At 46.4% G+C, this 21,624-nt stretch overlaps 1 protein-coding gene across 2 annotated transcripts in view; it reads left to right on the top strand.

Moving 5' to 3' along the window:
* Nucleotides 1-21,624, top strand: part of ism2a (isthmin 2a) — a 44,423-nt gene that overhangs the window by 2,968 nt on the left and 19,831 nt on the right. For both annotated transcript variants that reach the window (XM_052018336.1, XM_052018327.1), the window contains exons 2-3: nucleotides 10,081-10,332; nucleotides 16,862-17,177. In XM_052018336.1, the coding sequence (XP_051874296.1) occupies nucleotides 10,081-10,332; nucleotides 16,862-17,177 (568 nt within the window). The remainder of the gene's footprint in view (nucleotides 1-10,080; nucleotides 10,333-16,861; nucleotides 17,178-21,624) is intronic.

Below are 21,624 nucleotides of genomic sequence, written 5' to 3'. Positions count from 1 at the left end.
CCATTACTTTAAAGCCATGCCCTCTTGTATTGAGCATTGGTGCCCTGGGAAAGAGGCGTTGGCTGTCCACTCTATCTACTCCTCTTAATATTTTGTATACCTCTATCATGTCTCCCCTCATCCTCCTTCTCTCCAACGAGTAAAGCCCTAGCTCCCTTAGTCTCTCCTCATAATGCATACTCCCTAAACCAGGCAGCATCCTGGTAAATCTCCCCTGCACCCTTTCCAACGCTTCCACATTTATGGAGGTGAGGACACAGGACACAGCTGGTGGAGCTGCTGCCTCACTGCTCCCACGGCCCAGGTTCAATCCTGACCCCGGCTGCTGTCTGTGTGGAGTTGGCACGGTCTCCCTGTGGGTCGCCTCTGGGTGCTTGGGCTTCCTCCCGCATCCCAACGACGTGTGGGTTGGCAGGTCAGTTGGGCCGCTGTAAGTTGCCCCCAGTGTGTAGGGGTGAGGGGTAGAATCTGGAAAGAGTTGATGGGAATGTGGGGGGAATGAAATGGGATGTGTAGGATTGGTGCTTGATGGTCGGTATAGACTCAGTGGGCCGAAGGGCATGTTTCCATGCTGTGTGACACCCTGACTTTATGACTCAAAGTAATTTGTTTGCGAGATGGGATAATGAGATATCCAGAGGATAAGGAACAAATGGGCTGTCCTGTTGCACTGCATTTAGGCACATTCCCGCCATTCATTCCTTTGTTTCAGCCGGGACCACGGACACCAGGAGGAGAGTTGAGGGACTAGTGTATTATTCCTGTAGCTGCAGGTTTAAAATCAACAAATATCCCTGTCTTCCCTTTGGAAGCTGCAGCAGCTGTTCACAGTGAATGTTAATAAGGTGTTGTGAATCGTGCTGCTGTTCAATGATTCCTTGGACCAGGGTGCACAGGATCAAGTTCAAGTTTACCTTCATCAGCACACATACCCAGGGTATAAATGTCATAAAATTCACTTTTTTTCAACAGCAGCACAGTACACTACAAACATAAATTACATAAACTTAAATTAACTTAAATTATACATGACTTACATGACAAAATACACAAAAATAAATGGAATGACATTAGTGCAAGTTGAGGGAAATATAATCCGAGGAAGAATTAGGGTTATTTAGGTTGGTTGAAGAACCTGACGGCAGTGGGGAAGAAGCCGTTGTTGAACCTTGAGGTGAGGGTCTTCAGGCTCCTGTACCTCCTGCCTGATGGCAGCATTGAGAAGCGGCATGGCCTGCATGGTGGGATTCCTTCATGATCGATGTCACCTTCCTGAGACCTCGCCTCTTGTAGATGTCCTCGATGGTGGGGAGAGCTGTACCCGTGATGGAACTGGCTGAGTCCACCACTCTCTGTAGCCTCTTGTGTTCCTGTGCGTTGAAGTTTCCACACCAGGCTGTGACGCAACTAGTCATTCAACCAATCAGCTGGATCACTCAAAAGTTGCCAACTCTGGTTGGCTGTGATCTGGGAGAGAATATCACATGATATCCTGTCTTCAACTACCCCATTCCCTTAATCACACAGCTGCCCCCAATCTTCCAATATTTCTATAATGAGCAAAAAAATGTTCAACCAATGCATCTTTTGCGTAGAGAACACTCTACGCAAAAGATACATTTCACTGTGTGTTTCAATGTACATGTGACTAATAAAGAAATCTTATCTTATCAAAGTTCCTGCGTCAAGGTGAGAGTCGAAGAGACCAAAACTCTTTAAATCCTGCAAACCCCAGATCAGTGCTGGATTGAGACCCACTGACTGGCCCGCACATTCCAGGTAGTCAGTTGAACAATGGCAATGATGCAGGATTGGGAATGCTGCCCTGTGCAAAGTTACAGGAGACTCTTGCACATGACTGTCCACTTCTGCAGGTTAAGCAGCGTTCAGTAAAATGTAATATCTGAGTCCCAAGGAGGCTTTTGGATCCATCTCTGAAAGAGGTTCCAAGTTCTTCCAGTCCCTGTGGCCCTGCAGATCATTTCCATCTAAATGACCACTTCCCTTTGGGACATGAAGATGCCTCAAGAAAGTGGCATCCATCTTGAAGGACCCTCACCATCGGGACATGCCCTCTTCTCGTTACTACCATCGGGGAGGAGGTACAGGAGCCTGAAGACCCACACTCAACAATTCAGGAACAACTTCTTCCCCTCCGCCATCAGATTTCTGAACGGTCCATGAACCCATGAACACTACCTCATTATTCCTTTCTTCTTGTACTATTTATTTATTTTTGTAATTTTATGTCTTTGCAGTGTACTGCTGTCACAAAACAATAAATTTCACAACATACTTCAGTGATAATAAATGTGATTCTGATTTTGAAATGACTAATGGTGGCATCTCCATTGTCCTTTCAAGGGCTGCATTCCAGAATACCACAGCCCAGTGGGCGATGAAATAACTCTTATCTTCTTCCGAGTTATTTGGCCAATTACATTATTTCAAATAGATGTTTAACCAATAGTCTGTCAGCTCTGCAGCTCAGGTGAAACCCGCCCTCTCCTGCGCAGTAATGCCCTCCGACGACATGCCTTGAAAATGTGACTGACTTCCGGTGGTGCCCTTTGCTGCCTCCTGTGGCTTAGAGACTGCCGCGGGGTTGCATCCTTCCTGGAAAACTCCTGTGCATTGACCTCATTGGCAGAGACCAGCACATTCCTGACAGTTTATCTCTGCACTTAGTTGATGCCAAGGAATGTTCATTCTTTACTCGTCACTGTTGGAGAGCGCAAAAGGATACAGAAAGAAAAATATTAAGTATGGGATATTGCGTGAGAACACGTGCCTTGTGTTCTGGGAAGGCATTCATTTACACAAGTGGAATTTGCTGAATTATTCTTGGCAATGGCATGGCTCTAAGATCTCTCAAACGCAATTCCTTCCCTTTTGCTGTTCTTCCAAAGGTATTTCTCTGAAGTGCCTCAACCTTTCCCTCTTTAATCCATGTTTTCTGGCAGATTCACCACGTTCACCTGGCCCCACCAGTGCCCAATTCTTCCTCTGCATTAACCCCCCTTCCTCCTCCCCACCCACTTTCTTCACCAAACATTTAGGGGAGAGGAACAGAAACAATGTTGGAAACCCAAGGGGTTTTGATCGCTCCATTGCTCTCAGCACTCACCATTCGGGCTTCTGAACCCAGCTTATTGCACACTTTCTCCCCATGACCCTCTATCCAACTCCCTTCCCCTCTCCCCTCCATCCCATTGCCCTCTCCCCTCCCCACCACATTCCACAGCTCCTCCCCTCCACCAAGCCTTACACTACTTCCCTCCAACCCTCAGATCCACCCCAATCCTCAAACCAACCACCGAACATGTTGTTCACTCCTTACCCCCACACATCCCTCACACATCCCACCAACCTTAACGCCCCCTTCCCAACTATCGCACCATTATCCCCCGTCCATAAACAAAATGCCAAGCACACGCATTCCCAACCCTCACATCCCTACAGCTCCCGCGCCCCAAACCCTGACATCACCCCCAACTCTCACACCGCTCTCCAACTCTCAGACTGTCCCAGGCCATGCATTTAAGGTGAGAGGGGGTAGGTTCAGAACAAACGTGAGGGATACGTTTTTTTACTGAGAGAGTGGTGGGTGCCTGGAATGCGTTGCCTGATACGGTGGTGGAGGCAAATTCATTGGGGGTTTTCAAAAAGGGCTTGGATGGGCACATGAATGAGAGGAAAATGGAGGGACATGGGCATTCTGTAGGTAGGGGGGAATAGCTATGTCGGCACAACATTGTGGGCTGAAGGGTCTGTTCTTTGCTGTACTGTTCTATGTTCTATCTCCCAGTGTTAACACCATCCCAACTGCCATACCCGCCCCCAGTGCTCAACCCACACTTCGCCAACCCTCTCACCCATCTCCCAACTCCCACTCATTCCCTAACCCTCACACCCATCACCAAATCCTCAACCTACCCCTCACCCTCACCCACTGTTACCCACAGATCATTAGCCACCACACCCTCCTTGAACAATGATGCCTCTCTCCTCTTCCAACCAAAAGCTTCACAGCTTGACCCTTCTCTGCAGCAGGCTACAGGAGGAGGCAGAGGAGACAGCAGAGACCACAGATGCTGGAATCTGGAGCAAAAACAATCTGCTGGAGGAACTCAGTGAGCCGAACCATGATGCAGGGTTTCAACCCAAAACGTCGACTGTTCCTTTCCCCTCCACAGACGCTGCTCAACCCGCTGAGTTCCTCCAGCAGATTGTTTGTTGCTACAAGAGGAGGCAGTTCAGCCCTTCACGTGGGCAGGCTGATCTGTCCCCTCACCCTGTTTCCCCACGTTAATGCCCTTGTTTTGCGGAAGTCTGTCAATCAGACTTTCTCAGTTGATGCTCTTTAAATAACTCAGCCAGAGAAGGATTTTTAGATCTTAAAGGAACCAAGGGATGTGTGGTTTGTGCAGGAATGTGGCACTGAGGTAATGATTTTATTGAACGGTGGAGGAGCCTTGAGGAGCCAAATGGCCTACTCCTGCTCCTATTCTATTACGTTTTGGAGAGGAGAGTTCCAAATTTCCGATCCCCCCTGTGTGATGAAATGCTTCCTGACTTCACTCCAAGCGCCCTGGCTCAAATGTAAATTGGTAAATTGGTTTATTATTGTCACATGTTCCGACGTACAGTGAAAAACTTGTTTTGCATGCCATCCATACAGATCATTTCATTACACAGTGCATTGAGATAGTACAAGGGAAAACAATACAGAATGCAGAATAAGTGTTACAGTTACAGAGAAAGACAGTAAAGTGCAAGGCCTTAACTAGGTAGATTGTGAGGTCAAGAGTCCATCTTATCGTACTAGGATACCATTTCAATAGATTTATAACAGCGGGATAGAGGCTGTCCTTGAGCCTGGTGGTACGTGCTTTCAGGCTTTTGTATCTTCTTCCCGATGGGAAGGGGAGAAGAGAGAATGTCCAGGGTGGGTGGGGTCTTTCATTATGTTGGCTGCTTTACCAAGGCAATGAGAAGCGTAGACAGAATCCAGGGAGGGGGGAGGCTGGTTTCCGTGATGTGCTGAGCTGTGTCCACAACTCTCTGCAGTTTCTTGCTGTCTCGGGCAGAGCAGTTGCCGTACCAAGCTGTGATGCATCCGGATAGGATTCTTTCTATGGTGCATCGATAAAAACTGGTGAGGGTCAAAGGGGACATGCCAAATTTCTTTAGTCTCCTGAGGAAGCAGAGGCATTGGTGAGCTTTCTTGTTCATGGTGTCTACGTGGTTGGACCAGGACGAGCTATTGGTGATGTTCACTCCTAGGAACTTGAAGCTCTTACCTCAGCACCATTGATGTTAACAGGAGCGTGTGCACTGCCCCCCTTTCTGAAGTCAATGACCAGCTCTTTTGTTTTGCTGACATTGAGGGAAAGGTTGTTGTCATGACATCATGTCATTCAGCTCTCTATCTCCTTCCTGTATTCCAACTCATCATTATTTGGGATATGGCTGACTATAGTGGTATCATCTGCAAACTTGTAGATAGAGCAGAATCTGGCCACACAGTCATGAGTGTACAGGGAGTAGAGTAGGGGACTGAGTATGCAGCCTTGTGGGGCACCAGTGTTGAGGGTAATTGCGGCAGAGGTGTTGTGACCTCACTGATTGCGGTCTGTTGGTCAGGAAGTCAAGGATCCAGTTGCAGAGGGAGGTGTTGAGTCCCAGGTCTAGGAGTTTGGAGATGAGTTTGCTTTGAATTCTAGTATTGAAGGTGGAGCTGTAGTCAATAAACAATAGCCTAATGTAGGTGCCTTCACTGTCCAGATGCTGTGGAGATGAACGCAGGGCCAGGGAGATGGCATCTGCTATGGACCTGTTTTGGCAGTAGGCGAATTGCAGTGGTATTGGTATTGGTTTATTATTGTCACTTGTACCGAGGTACAGTGAACAGCTTGTCTTATAAACCAATCATACAGGTCAATTCATTACACAGTGCAGTTACATTGAGTTAGTACAGAGTGCATTGTAGCACAGGTAAAAACAATAACAGTACAGAGTAAAGTGTCACAGCTACAGAGAAAGTGCAGTGCAAATAAGGTGCAAGGTCACAACATGATAGATCGTGAGGTCATAGTCCATTCATTGTATAAGGGAATCGTTCAGTAGTCTTATCACAGTGGGGTAGAAGCTGTCCTTAATTCTGGTGGTACGTGCCCTCAGGCTCCTGTATCTTCTACCCGAATGGAAGAGGAGAGAAGAGAGAATGTCCCAGGTGGGTGGGGTCTTTGATTATGCTGACTGCTTCACCAAGACAACGAGATGTAAAGACAGAGTCCAAGGAGGGGAGGCTGGTGTCTGTGATATGCTGGGCTGTGTCCACAACTCTCTGTCTGGGAGGCTGGAGTTGATGCATGCCATGACCAACCTCTTGAAGCAGTTCACGATGGTGGATGTCAGAGCCATTGGATAGTAGTCGTTAAGGCACGTTACCTTGTTTTTTATAGGTACCAGGATGATAGTGGCCTTCTTAAAGCACTTTAATATTAACATTATGCCCCTTTATTCTATACTCACCCACCAGATCCTTTAATCATCTTAAACACCTCAATTAGATCATCCCTTGATCTTGTCTGCTCAAGGGGATACAGCACTAGTCTGTTCAATCTGTCCTCATAATTTAACTCTTTGATACTTTCAGCCTATTTGTAAAGTGTCCTGAGACACTTCTGTACAGTAAACACTCTACAATTTGTTTATGGGGAGAGACAGAAGTTAATACACTTCTTATTAACAAAGGGCCAGTTTTCTCATTTTAGAGTCTCGTTAACTTTGGTTTAAGTCATGTGCAGGTGTGTTAACTCTGATTTGAATGCTTTAAGACATCACGAGAACATAATAGGAGCAGGAAGAGGCCATTCAGCTCCTCAAGCTTTCCCTATCAATATGTTCATGGTGGATCTTTTAACTCACCAATGCCAAATTCCTTGATTCCTATAATACCTAAGCTATATCAATCTCTGAATATACCCAGTGACTGAGCCTCAACAACCCTCTTGGGCAGAAAATGCCAAAGATTCACTACCTCTGGGTGAAGAAATTTCTTCTCATCTCTGTGCTGAATGGCCGACCACTTACTTTGAGACTGTGATACCCCAGCCAGGGCAAACATCACCCCTGATCTTCCCTGACAATGAGATCATGGGGTTAAATTGACCTAGAGACTTGAATTTGATCCTCACTGAGGCAGCTAGGAAATTTAAAATTCAAGTAATTAGATAAACCTGGATTGGAAAGTTGGTATCTGTAAGGGTGTAATCTGTAATGGTGTAATCTGCAATGATATAATCTGTAATGGTGTAATCTGTAATGGTGATCATGAATGCACAGGATTGACTCTAATGCAGTTCATGAGCGTACCTCTGGAAATGAAACCCACCAACCTTACTTGGTTACTCCAGACCTGGCAGTGTGGTTGACTCTGAACTACCTTCTGAACTGGGTCTGCAAGCCATTCAATTGATAAGGCAGTTACAGATAGACAATCAATGCTGGCTTTCTCAGTGAGGTCCACATCCCATAAAAAAAAACTTCAGATTACCCAGAGCCACAGTCCTTTTCCAGGGTAGGGGAGTCCATAACTGGAGGGCAAAGGTTTAAGGTGAGAGGGGAAAGGTTTAAAAGGGATCTGAGAGGCAAGTTTTCACACAAAGGGTGGTGGGTATGTGGAACGAGTTGCCAGAGGAAGTGGTAGAGGTCGGTACAATTACGACATTTAAAAGACATTTGGACAGGTACATGGATAGGAAAGGTTTAGAGCGATATGGGCTAAACGCAGGCAAATAGAATCTCAGGTGGACAACTTGGTTGGCATGGACGAGTTGGGCCGAAGGGCCTGTTTCTGTGCTGTATAACTCTATGGCTCTATTACCCACTTCAAAGTATTATAAAGGAAAAGACTGCCATTAGTCTTGTGACCTTTTACAGCAGTGTTCCAAGCCACAAAAGAGAGCAATTAAATTCTGACTGACCTCAGGTTCTCTTTAAGGTCACAAAGCAGACTGACTGGTTCCAATGTAACTCCATCCAAGCAGCCCAATAGTACATGTGCATTACACAGCAAGGTATTCCTGCCATTGTCTCCGACTGGGAGCCATGCTATAGCAAGCAAGAAACGCAATCCTTCCATTGGTTAAGATTGACACGTCATTAAATCCGTACGTTCTCGGTTCATGATGTATCTTGTACACTGACAATTGCTTCCATTCCCCAGAGATGAAGGAGGTCCTGCCTTCGATGCTCAGGTTATCTTAATTGGTGATGTCTCGGTAGCTGTACACAGGAGATGGAGGGCCCAGGCTGCGTTATATTCCTCTTATCAGTGTTCTACTACTGTGATGTGATTGGTTCAGCACTCACTGCACATGGCTGGTTTCAATCCACTTCAAAGGAAGGTTTGGGTCCAGTTAAGGGTGCAGCACTGCAAGGCCCTGAATTGGTTCCTGGCCTTCTCCAGGGGTCTCTGATGGAAGCCAGTGTCTGTTGAACCATAGCCCCAGTCATGGTCAGTGCTGTCAGCTGACGGGGAGTCACTGGAGAGTAAAACGACGGAGAATGATGAGCGATTAAAACAAACAGCAGGAACTTCCACAGATGGAGAAAAAGGAAGAGAGGAGATATACAAAGTGTAGATCCCCTAAAGAGCCAATTAACGCAGGGGACAAGGAAATGGCCGAAAAGTTAAATCAATACGCTGCATCAGTCCTCATGGTGAAGGACACCACCAGCATCCCAAAGATTTGTGATGGGCTGGGTTCAGGCAACACAGAGGAAATTGTAATAATTGCGATCATGAGGGAGAAGGTGTTGGAAAAACTAATGGGACTAGAGGCAGACAGATAAACCACCTGACCCTTTACTCTGTACTGTTACTGTTTTTACCTGTACTACATCCATGCACTCTGTACTAACTCAATGTAACTACACTGTGTAATGAATTGACCTGTACGATCGGTATGCAAGACAAGCTTTTCACTGTACCTCGGTACAAGTGACAATAATAAACCAAACCACAAGTGATTAGGAAGGCAAATGACATATTGGCTTTTATTGCGAGAGGGTTGGAGTTTAGGAATAGGGAAGTGTTGTTACGGAGCTACAGGGTACTGGTGAGGCCACACCTGGAGTACTGTGCACAGTTTTGGTCCCCCGATTTAAGAAAGGATATACTGGCATTGGAGGTAGTCCAAAAGAGATTCACTTGGTTTCTGGGATGAGAAGTTTGCCCTATCACCAAAGAAATTCGGTCTGTATTCTTTGGAGTTTAGAAGAATGAATGGTGAACTCATTGAAACGTAATGAGGCAACTGTGGCAGGGTAGGTGTCGAGATGTTTCCACTAGTTGGAGAACCCAGAATGTGAGGACATAGTTACAATGGTAGGGAGCAGTCATTTAAAACTGAGGTGTGTGGGAAGTTCTTGCAGAATTCCTACCCCAGAGGGTTGTAGATATGGGATCATTTGATGTATTGAAAGAGAAAGTAGATAAATGTTTACAAGATCGGGGAATTGGGGCTTTGGGGAACTGGCATAGAAGAGCAGATGAGGTTTGGGACAGATCAGCCATGATCATATTGAATGGCAGGACAGGCTTGAGGGGCTGAATGGCCTACTCCTGCTCTATTCTTGTGACTTAGGAGCAGCACATTGGTAGAGCCGATGCCTCATGGTTCCAGCAACTTGAGTTCAATCCCTGCCTCCGGTGCAGTCTGTGTGGAGTTTGCACATTCTCCCTGTGACGCATGGGTTGCTCAGTTAGTTGGCCACCATAACTTCCTAAGATATGGGGGGGGGGGGGGGGGGGGGTGGTTGTTGGTGGGAATGTGAGAATAACTTCCAGGGAATATTAAAGGGGGAATGGGAATGATCCTTCAAGCCAGCATAGACTCAGTGGGCCAAATGGTCTCCTTCTGTGTCAAAATAGTGGAATATTGAAATCAGGCCACTTCATAAAACTGCTCACAACTGCTTCTCGGGTGTTGCCTGTGAATCCCTGCTCACAACTGCTTCTCGGGTGTTGCCTGTGAATCCCACCTCATGATCTTTCTCTTTCCTTGCAAGGTGAAAAGCCATTCAATTTCAAGGCTGGCCCAGGGTCCTGAGATGACGGCAGAAGATAACAAGCTAAAGAGCTGGAAGGCCAACAGCCAAGCCCGTCACAAGCGGCGATGGTCACGCCCAGGACCACAGGACCTCCCGGCACAACCAAAATACGGGTCCGGCCTGGAGGAAGTGAATCCTTTCGTCCTGGACCTGAAGAACTTCCCCGACCTAACCAATGCGGACATCAATGCGCAGAATCCCAACATTCAGGTGAGAGAGATCTCTGTCCTCTGACAGGAGAGCTTGGTCACAGGAGATGACTCCTCAAACCCATTCCATCCCATATTTCCATAGTTCTGGACAACATTGTCCCATCAATTGTGCTGGGTTGCTGAGCAATTCCATTCCCTACTGATGTTCCCTGTAACTGATTCTCCCCACGTTCCCATCAACTCCCCCCACGTTCTCCCACTCACCTACACACTGGGGGCAATTTACAGTGGCCAGTTAACCTACCAACCCACACGTCTCTGGGTTGTGGGAGGAAACTGGGAGAAACCCATGTGGTCACAGGGAGAACATGCAAACTCCACACAGACAGCACCAGAGGGCAGCATTGAACCCTGGTGCTGCCCACATAGTCCATGTCCAACCCATGAGTTTGTGGCTTCCCCCTCACTTGTTCACCTTCCCTGATTCCCAAACAATACTTTTAGTGATTTCAATGAAAATCTGAAATGCTGGAAATCTGAAATAAAAATAGAAAATGCTGGAAACACTCAGCAGGTCAGGCAGTGCCTGTGGAAGGACAAACAGTTAACGTTTCTGGTCTGCGACTCCTTGTCAGAACTCTCTCCTTATTTCCCAGTACCCAGTCTCCCTCCCATGCTCATCAACACCCCCTCTGATTCTTTTGCCATTTACCTATACAAAGGGCCGTTTTCCAGTGGTCAGTTAACCTGCCAGCACACCTTTGGGATTTGGGAGGAAACCGGAGCACCCGGCAGTACCGTAGGTCAGGATCGAACCCAGGTCTGTGGGGCTGTGAGGCATTGGTACTAACTGCTGCACCAGTCTCTCCAACCAGGAGTACAGTTCACCCTTTTCATCTTGTTTGGTTCACTGCCCATTTCTGCCCATGAAGCATTTTGGGATGTTTCTCTCCACTGAAAGCACAATGTAAGTGCTTGTTGCCGATAATGAAGAGACCCCTTGTCAGAACGAGTTAAACAAAGTGTTCTGTAGAGTAGTGTCTGTGGAGTTCTGTCTATACCTCTCGCTGCCTTGGTGAAGCAGCCAGCATAATCAAAGACCCCACCCACCCGGGTCATTCCCTCTTCTCCCCTCTTCCATATCAGGCCGAAGATACAGGAGCCTGAGGGCACATACCGCCAGGCTCAAGGACAGCTTCTATCCCACAATGGTAAGACTATTGAACGGTTCCCTTATACGATGAGATGGACTCTTGACCTCACAATCTACCTTGTTGTGACCTTGCACCTTATTGTCTACCTGCAATGCACTTCCCTGTAGCTGTGACACTTTACTCTGTATTCTGTTATTGTTTTACCCTGTATTACTTCAATGCACTGTGTAATGAATTGATCTGTATGAATGGTATGCAAGACAAGTTTTTCACTGTACCTCGGTACAAGTGACAATAATAAACCAATTCCAATACCAATACAAATAGTGTAATAAACAGTTAAAATATCTTACATTGCATCCGTTCAAAACTCCCCAAAAATCTGCAGTGAAAGCCTGAATTCTGGTCAGATTGTGTTTTAAATTACATCTAAATCCTAAACTGTTAACTTGTTACAGGAAATTTCAGTATCTTTTTTTTGGACACCTTTTGAAAATATCAGCTTACTCTGTAGCTGCAAGAACCACTGAGATTATCACAGGTTTAATTTTAACCTGGTTCTAGTGAAGTGCAAGTACCAAGTCACGTTAAAACCTCCTGCCCTCCATGTCTCTCTCCCTAGCCCTCTCTGTCACACACTGCTCATTCTTTGTTGTTTACCTAAAATTTTAAACTGATATGCCATCCCATTCCATCATTTAAAATATTTTTAGATTCTTTAATCTTGATTTCCCAGTTTCAATTGGGCTACCTCAGAGTCGAGTCCCACAGCTCGACAAGCAGAATCCACTTCCAGTGCCAGTGTTGTACAGGCTGGGCTGACCTGTGTAACCCCATCAAATCTCTGACACAGTTTAAAGCTTCAGACAGTGAGGTGTCTCCTTACTCGTGCCTGAGGTAAAAGCTCAGACTTTGCACAGGAAGACTCAGTAAACACTTCACTGACTCAGTCATAAGAAAAGCCGACACAGCTACTGCTTCACAGACCAGTTCTAAACAATTCTTATAGATCGAGGCTGAAGGTTTTGAGCAGTTTTTTAAATGAGTCAGCATAGGCATGATCTGGACTGATAACAGAATGGTTACTCTGATGACCCTTTCAGATCTAAACTGATAACCTTTGACTTGTTGACCCATGGCCTGATAACCTTACGATGCCCCAACAGCTTGACACACACTTCCCTGACTCATGTCCCTGTACATTCTGAACGCTGCCCTGTGGATTTGGAACACTATCCACCACAGGCCATGGTTATGGAATCAACACTGTTCACAGAACATTGAATGGGAACAGGTCCTTCGGCCCACAATGTATGTGCCAATCATGACACCAATTTAAACTGCATGATTGCCTGAATGTGATCTATATCCCTCCATTGCCTGCTTGTTCATGTGCCTGTCCAAATGGCTCTTAAACCTCACATCTGCTTTCACCACTTACCTTACAGGCACCCACCACTCTCTGTGTAAAAAATCTTGCCTCGTAAATCTCCTTTAAACATTCTCTCTCTCTCTCACCTTAAACCTATGCCCTCTAGTATTCGACATTTCCACCCTGGGAAAAAGACTGAATATCTACCCTATCTACGCCTCTCATAATTTGATATATTTCTATCAGGTTGTCCCTCAGCCTCCGATGTGCCAGAGAAAGCAGTCCAAGTTTGTCCAACTTCTCCTTCTCGCGAATGCACTCTAATCCACGCAGCATCCTGGTGAACCTCTTCTACACCCTCTCCACATTCTTCCTATAGTGTGGTGACCAGAACTGCACACAGTACTCCAAATGTGGTCTAACCAAAGTTTTATACAGCTGCAACATGACTTTCCGACTCAGTGCCCTGACTGATGAAGGCAAGCAAACTGTACACTTTCTTTACCACCCTATCTAGTTCTGTTGCCACTTTCAGGGGGTTATGGACTTGCACCCCAAGATCCCTCTGTACATCAATACTACTAAGGGTCCTGCCATTTACTGTATGCTTTCCTCTAACATTTGACCTCCCAGAGTGCACCACCTCACACTCCAGATTAAACTCCATCTGCCATTCCTCTGCCCACATTTCCAACTGGTCTATATCCTGCTGAATCCTTTGATCTGTCTATCCACAACCGCACCAATTTTTGTGTCATAGCAACTGCTAATGGGCATTATGCTGCTGTCTGTGTAATGGACAAGATCACAATCTTGCAACTTGCAAAGGATATTGGACTCTGTAGAAATGCATGATTAAATACTGCACAACATTGTGCAATGGGAACTACCCAACGTCTTGAGTACACCAGGCAGGAGCAGGTATTACCAGGGAACGCATTGGGTTCCCAGTCTGTTCCAAGTTGAGACACAACAGCCAGACTCACACGAATAGCAATGACTTGGGCATGGAACTTCCATGTTAGTTTTATTTACAGATGATGTCTACATCACTGACAAGGCCAGCAGTTATTACCCGCTCCTAATTGCCCCTGCACTGAATGGCTTAGCAGGTTTACTAGTCCCCAGTGACCCCCACCAAATTTTACAGATGCGCCATAGAACGCACCCTATCTGGATGTACCACAGCTTGGTAATGGCAACTGCTCTGCCCAAGACCGCAAGAAATTGCATCCCAGTCCATCATGCGGACCAGCCTCCCTTCCATTGACTCCGTTTACACTTTCCACGGCTTGGGAAATCAGCCGACATAATCAAAGACCCCATGCACCCCAGTTATTCTCTCCCCCCTCCTGTCAGGCAGACAATACAAAAGTTTGAGAACACATACCACCAGGCTCAAGGACAGCTTCTATCCCACTGTTATCTAAACTCATGAATGGACCTCTTGTACGCTAAGGATGAACTCTTGATCTCCTAATCTACCTTGTCATGGCCTTTGTACTTTATTGATCTACCTGCACTGCACTTTCTCTGTAACTGTGATACTATATTCTGCATTCTGCTTTTTTTCCTTTTCACTACGTCAATGTGCTTATATATGGAATGATCTGTCTGGAATGCATGCAGACAAAAGCTTTTCACTGTAACTCAGTACATGTGACAATAATAAACCAATTACCAATTCTTCAGAGGCAACCACAATGCTGTGGGTCTTGAGTCACAGGCCAGAGTGGGTGAGGATGACAGATCTCCCCGAGGACAATCCAGTGGTTTCCTGGTTGTTGTTACTGAGACCAGATTTTGTTTTTAACTTCCTCAGGGTTTTGGACTCAGGTCACAAGACTGTGAGTCCAGACCTCTAGGTTACTGGTCTAGTTTGTCCTGCTGCCTCACAAAAGTCCAGATCCCAGCCTTGTGTGCAGTGTGGAGTCTGTACATTCTCCATGTTGCAGTGTAGAGCCTGCACATTCTCTGTGTTGCAGTGTGGAGTCTGCACATTCTTTGTGTTGCAGTGTGGAGCCTGCACATTCTCTGTGTTGCAGTGGGGAGTCTGCACATTCTCTGTGTTGCAGTGGGGAGCCTGCACATTCTCTGTTGCAGTGGGGAGTCTGCACATTCTCCATGTTGCAGTGTGGAGCCTGTACATTCTCCGTGTTGCAGTGGGGAGTCCATGTTGCAGTGTGGAGCCTGCACATTCTCCGTGTTGCAGTGGGGAGTCTGCACATTCTCCGTGTTGCAGTGTGGAGCCTGCACATTCTCCGTGTTGCAGTGGGGAGTCTGCACATTCTCCGTGTTGCAGTGTGGTCTGCACATTTTCTGTGTTGCAGTGGGGAGTCTGCACATTCTCTGTGTTGCAGTGTGGAGTCTGCACATTCTCCGTGTTGCGGTGGGGAGTCTGCACATTCTCCGTGTTGCAGTGTGGTCTGCACATTTTCTGTGTTGCAGTGGGGAGTCTGCACATTCTCTGTGTTGCAGTGTGGAGTCTGCACATTCTCTGTGTTGCAGTGTGGTCTGCACATTCTCCGTGTTGCTGTGTGGAGCCTGCACATTCTCTGTGTTGCAGTGTGGTCTGCACATTCTCCGTGTTGCTGTGTGGAGCCTGCACATTCTCTGTGTTGCTGTGTGGAGTCTGCATGCTCCCGCTGTGACCATGTGGATTTCCCCTGGGTCCTCCACTACCTCCGAAGCCCAAAGACATGTTGGTGGGCTTACTGGCCACAGAAGCCAATCCTTAGTGAAGGCAAGTGGCAAATGAATAAAAGGGGAGATGGTGGACGTGTGTGAACCAGAATAAGTTGCAGGATACAAGAAAGGAAGAGAAGTGGAAATGGGATAGAGAGGTTGCTGAGAACCAGCACAGACAATAGGCTGCATGGCCTCTCCTATGTCATTGCAGATAACACTGTCACTGCACCACCTCTGTACTCAGTAGATCTAAGTGGGTAAATTATGGAAACTAAAACCAGACAAACCCTGGACTGAAAACCCGAGTCTCAGGACTCTGAAGGAGTGAGCGAGTACATGGGTGGCGATCATTGCAAAATTCCCAGCAGACTGGAGACCTAACCTGGAGCACTGGGTGAGGTTTTGGTCTCTGTACCAAAAGAACAATACACCTGCCTTGGAGTTAGTGACCCATGGAGTTGCTGGACCTACTCCTGGGATAAGGGGATTGTTCTGGCTGAAGAGATTGACCATTTGGAAGAATGAGCAGTGATTGAATTGCAAGTGATCCCAAGAGGGACGGACAGGGTAGATGCTACAAGACTGGTTCCTTTGGCTGGAGAGTTTAGAACTTCTATCAGGATAGGAGGCCAGCCACTTAGGACAAGACTGAGGAGGATATTCTTCACGCAAAGGGCTGTCATTTTTGGGGCTCACTATCCCAGCAGGATGTAGGTGGTCAGTCACTGAGCATATCAAAGGCTGAGGCTGAATGTATTTGAGGAGAGAATTGGTCAGGAAAGTAGGTGAGGAACAGGATAGGCCACGACCTTACAGAGTGGTGGAGCAGGCCTGATCGACTCCTGCTTCTGTTGCTTATGAGGCAATGTCTTCAGGGGCAGCTGTGTGAGAGAGGAGAGAAGAATTACTGAAAGGTAGAAGATGTACCGAAACCAAGGAAGGTGCCTGGACTAATACCGTCCATACCTTGACTTGGCAAGCGGTGAAGTTGAATTTGATAGCTGTCAGTAACTGAGTAGAAAACTGAACAGAACAGTCAATAAACCCCAATAAACAGATGGCCAATCACAGAATAATGTTGAAGGCATCTAAAGGATTGAGTGACTTCCAGTCTCACTGACGCAGGCAATGTAGTTTCTTGGAGGTGAAGACCAATGCTTAAAAGATACTTAGACAGGTTCATGGATAGGAAAAGCTTAGAGGGATATGGGTCAAATGCAGGCAAATTGGACCAGCTCAGATGGACAATGTGGTCGGCATGGACAAGTTGGGCCGATGGGCCTATTTATGACTCTAAAAATAAGTTGAGTTTTTAACACAAAAATGGATATAATTATTGGGAGCAAATGATGTTTAGCTTCTGTGTTTGACAGGTGACAATCGAGGTGGTAGATGATCCCCAGGCGGAAATTGAGATGGATCTGCTGAAGGGGAACCGAAATGACTGGTCCATCTCCTCGGCTGAGTGGCTGTCTCACAAGGACATCTTCTGGCCCTTGTTTTGGGAGTATCCTGACTCGACTGAGGTGGGAAGCTTGGATTCTGCAAACGGGATGGATGGTGACGAAGATGAGGATTATGCGGTGGAATACGAAGGGGAAGATACGTTCCTCAGCACGTTGGATGGGGTTTGGGACAGGAACTGGCCAATACAGAAGAGCTGGTCCTCTAAGGAGAAGTTCAACTATGGTGAGTCGAGTATCTCTGGGCTTCATTCTGTCACCTGGTGAGCCCCTCTGCACGAATCATATTTGGGTTCAATCGGAGGGGCAGGTTCATTTAGCACCTCAAACATTCAATAAGATCGTGGCCGACCTGTGACCTAAATCTAAGTATATCTTGTCCCAAATCCATTAATACATTAACTTAGCAAAAATCTATCAATCTCAGATTTAAAATTCTGGATGTGAAGAATATCTGCAGAGGATATGCAGAGGATATCTGCAGAGGATATTTGGAGTTGGGGATTTAGCACAAAAATGGCTATCCTAATTAGTAGTAAATGAAGATCTGGGATCAATTAGAGTTTGCGGAAGAGGGTTCAGAACTTTTTAAACCTCAGTGTGTGGAACTGTTGCCTAACTTCACCACTGAAGAGCCTGCTCTGATCTTCATACCAAGCCACTGATCCTCAACCAGTGGAAATTTTAATTGTTCCTCTTAATACTGTGAAAACTTCAGTCAAATAGCCCTTTAGCTATCTGACTGGGAGATTTCCATTGTGTTCAATTCTCATATTATGTTAGCTGTTTCTCATATTTCCTTAGGACTATAAGGAGGACATTTGGCCCATTGAGTTTGTGCTGACTGTCCCAATGTTCCTTTCACACCACTTATTTCCTTGAAACTATCCTGTCTTGCATGCCCAGAAACTCACCACCCATCTACATAACTTACAGTGGCCAATTAACCCACCAGCATGGTCTTAGGTATGTGGGAGGAAACCAGAGCACCACGCGGTCACAGGGAGAGCGTGCAAACTCCACGTAGACAGCACCAGAGATCAGGTTCGAACCCAGGTAGCTGAAGCTGCAAGATCCCCGTGTCACAAGTCTCTCCAACTCCAAACCCCCCGTCTCCTTCCCAAACGAGTTGGGGTAACTCATTCTCAGGAGGGTCATTTTTTTTGCAAACCCATCTGACTCAGGTTTGGGTCTATTTTGCACTCCACTGACCACTGAAGTCCTTCTGGATTAGTCAGGATGAAGTGATCTTGATCCAAGCTTAACTGCTGGCGAGGGCTCGGTGGGTGTATTTGCAAATTGTTTCAGCATCTGCCCAGGTCCTGCGGAGGGTCACAATCAGGCATCCAAACCTCCCAATTCCTATCCGCACTGGCCAACACAGTCTCTTGTGTTTCTGGTTCTACATTAGCAGTAAAGAGCTTTGAGGTGGTCTGGGGCCACAAAAGGTGCTATATAAATGCAACTCCTGTTTTTTTAAAATTTCTCCCACACCAAATGCACAGAGGAAGTCATTCACCCATAGGACCATGTCGATATCTTACTCCCAGAGCTCAACCAATGGCAAAACAGAAACTGCAGAAGGTGGATAGGAGCAAGGATTCATCTGGAGTCTGATGTAACTGGGGATTAATTACCAGGGCTCCACAGTAATTGGTTTATTATTGTCACATTTTTAAAACTTTTTAAAACTTTATTTATGCAGCACGTTAACAGGCCCTTACAGCCCAACGAGCCCGCATCACCCATTTTAAACCCATGTTAACCTACCCGTGGTGTGGAAGGAAACCGGAGCACCCGAAGGAAACCCACGCAGTCACAGGGAGAACGTACACACTCCTCACAGATGGCGACGGGAATTGAACCCCGATCGCTGGGCACTGTAATAGCATCGTGCTAACTGCTACGCTAACACGCGGACCAAGATACAGTGAAAAGCTTTGTTTTTCATGCTACCTAGACAGATCATTCCATACATAAGTACATCGAGGAGGTACAAAAGGAAGAACAATAACAGAATGCAGAACATAGTGTTACAGTTACAGACAAAGTGCAGTGCAGGTAAGCAATAAGGTGCAAAGGCCGTGGCAAGGTAGACTGAGAGATCAAGAGTTCGTCATTAACGTATAAGAAGTCCATTCAAGAGTGTGATAACAGCGGGATAGAAGCTGTCCTTGAGCCTGGTGGTACGTGTTCTCGAGCTCTTGTATCATCTGCCCAATGGGGGGGGGGGGGGAGGGAAACAAAATGATTTTTTTTAAAAATTCTGGTCCTTGTTTGTTATGGAAATGAAAAGACTGTTTGATTGACTATCAAAAATGATCCAGAGATTCAAGAGACTGCAGATGCAGGAATCTGATGCAGGGTCGCGACCCAAAACATCGGCCATCCCTTTCCCTCCGCAGATGCTGCCTGACTTGCAGGGTTCCTCAAGCAGTTTGCTTTTTTTTGATCTAAAGTGATCCAATTGGCCTGGGAATGTGCTCAGAGTGAGGATAAACTGGAAAGTCCAACCAGAACTTGAAACTCCTGGTTAGAGCATCACAGACTGGCCTGTGATCGATGGTAAAGCCGCTTTGCCCAGTAACTAAGAGCTTTCAAGGGGGAGAAGTCTTGGATCACAGACACTAAATGACTACCAGCCACAGGTTGTACACATTCAACAAATTTGGTCCTGTTAAAGTCGACGAATCCAGTTGTCCAGGAGGAGAGAACAACCAGAGGCTGATACCCTGTGTGTATTTAGCACTAAGTCACCACAAACAAATTTCTCCCGCGTAGGTTTGCATTCCCTTGGGTTCTGAGTTTGCCTCCTCATCGACAGACACCAGTGATTGATGTGCCTCCTGGGCTAATGGAGTAGCATTGCTTTGTTAGTCCTCTGATGCTGATGTTCCTGGCCCTCAACGGTCTGACTTGCGTCTTTAGATTTTGCTGACGGCTATGTTGACCTAGATCTCACTCTTAGATAGCTGGTAATAGATTCTTTGTCTTTTCACTGTTCTCGGAGTGTTATTACGGCAATTATTTCTTTTTGGTATTGTACAGATTCAGAGTTTGGCACATTCAATTGTAATTATTGCTAGATCCTGCCGGTTTGTGCTGCTGTTGGACTGAAGTTATTTGTGGTTGTAATCAAAGGTTGAATGAACAAAGAATCTTTTCACCTTCATTATTTCAACTTTGGTTTGCAAATTGCATCTCCATTTAACTGCCTGAACAATCTCATATGAATCAGTCCCTTGACTGGTTCACTGTCAGGTCTTGATTATTAACAGTATTTATTGATATTATTATGCTATTATTCATTAATATTATTAATGAATGTCTTACAAAGCAACAAGATTCGTTAAAGAAAAGATTACTTCAATGGCAGAGAGCATCATGTAGTCAAGAGCCCAAAATAGCTGAAGCTTTACCAAACCAAATTCAACTTCCAACTGTGTATGGAGTTATCAAGGCAGAGATGTGTAAAGGTGGATTTTAAGGAGGGTGGGACAGTCACCAACTAACAGAGCCGCTGACTCACAGCGCCAGTGACCTGAGTTCAATCCCGACCTAGGATGCTCTCCGTTTGCATGACGTCCCTGTAACCGCATGGGTTTCCTTTGAGTGCTCCGGTTTCCTCCCACATCCCAGAGATGTGTTGGGTTGTGGGTTAGTTGGCCACAGTAAGTTTACCCTGATGTGTAGGTCACTGGTAGAATCTGGGGGAGCTGATGGGAATGTAGGGGGAATAAAATTAGTGTAGGATTGGTGTAGATGAGTGGATGACGGTCGGCACGGACCCAGTGGGCCGCAGGGCCTGTTTCCCTGCTGTCAGACTCTATGAGGGTGTGAAGGGAGAGGGAAGCCTTAGAGGAATGGGGAAGGGATTCCAGGACTTTGGAACCTGTGCAGCTGAAGGCACAGCCACCTCAGGTCAGCTGAGAAAAATCTGGGAGGGACTCGAGTGGTGGGACTGGAGGAGGCCACAGAGTAGGGAAGGGCAAGGCCTTGGAGAGCTTTGAATGTGAAGATGAGAACTGAGTTTCTTCAGTATTTGATAAGAAGCAACCCTTGGCCGGATGGCATGAGGTTGATGAAGTACGTTTATCTGAGGTGATTATTATGTGTTGACTATTTAGCATAACAGTCTCAACAGACTACCTGTTATTGCAGTTGTTTTCTTGAGAATACAAGAGTCCAGGTCATATAGAAGCATTGATGTATAAAAATGCTCTTCTTAAATCCTTTCAGATTGATGGGCTTTATTGGTCTGGGGTGACAGACAGGTTGAAATGTTTACAGCTGCCGGTCTTGTCAGGTTGGATCTATCGGCGAGGACTGCTTTTGGGAGCCCCTCATGCAGTGAGTGGGCTGTCCTGGGTGTCTCTCAGCACAGGGGGTTCTGGTGTTGGACAGACAGCTGAAGTCAACCGAGGCAACAGATGAGGCCAGCGAGAGGGGGAAAGGAGTGCAACACGTGCAGGGTTCGAGGTTCAGATTGGTGCTGCAGTTGAGTATCAACTATCAACTAAGGTCTCCCCTATGGGAGTCAGTGCAGGTCTTGCACCTCAGAAAGAGAAAGCTTTACATTTTGGAAATTGGCTTTTGGAGATTGAGCTGCTCCAGTGCACTGGCTCGACTGCACTCCTGCACTGTTGGGTTGCACTAGTCACATGGGTTGGGAG

Source organism: Pristis pectinata, chromosome 1, assembly GCF_009764475.1.
Source record: "Pristis pectinata isolate sPriPec2 chromosome 1, sPriPec2.1.pri, whole genome shotgun sequence".
Lineage (NCBI taxonomy): Eukaryota > Metazoa > Chordata > Chondrichthyes > Rhinopristiformes > Pristidae > Pristis > Pristis pectinata.
Note: the sequence above shows the minus strand (reverse complement) of the source record. Positions and strands in the feature narration are given on the sequence as shown.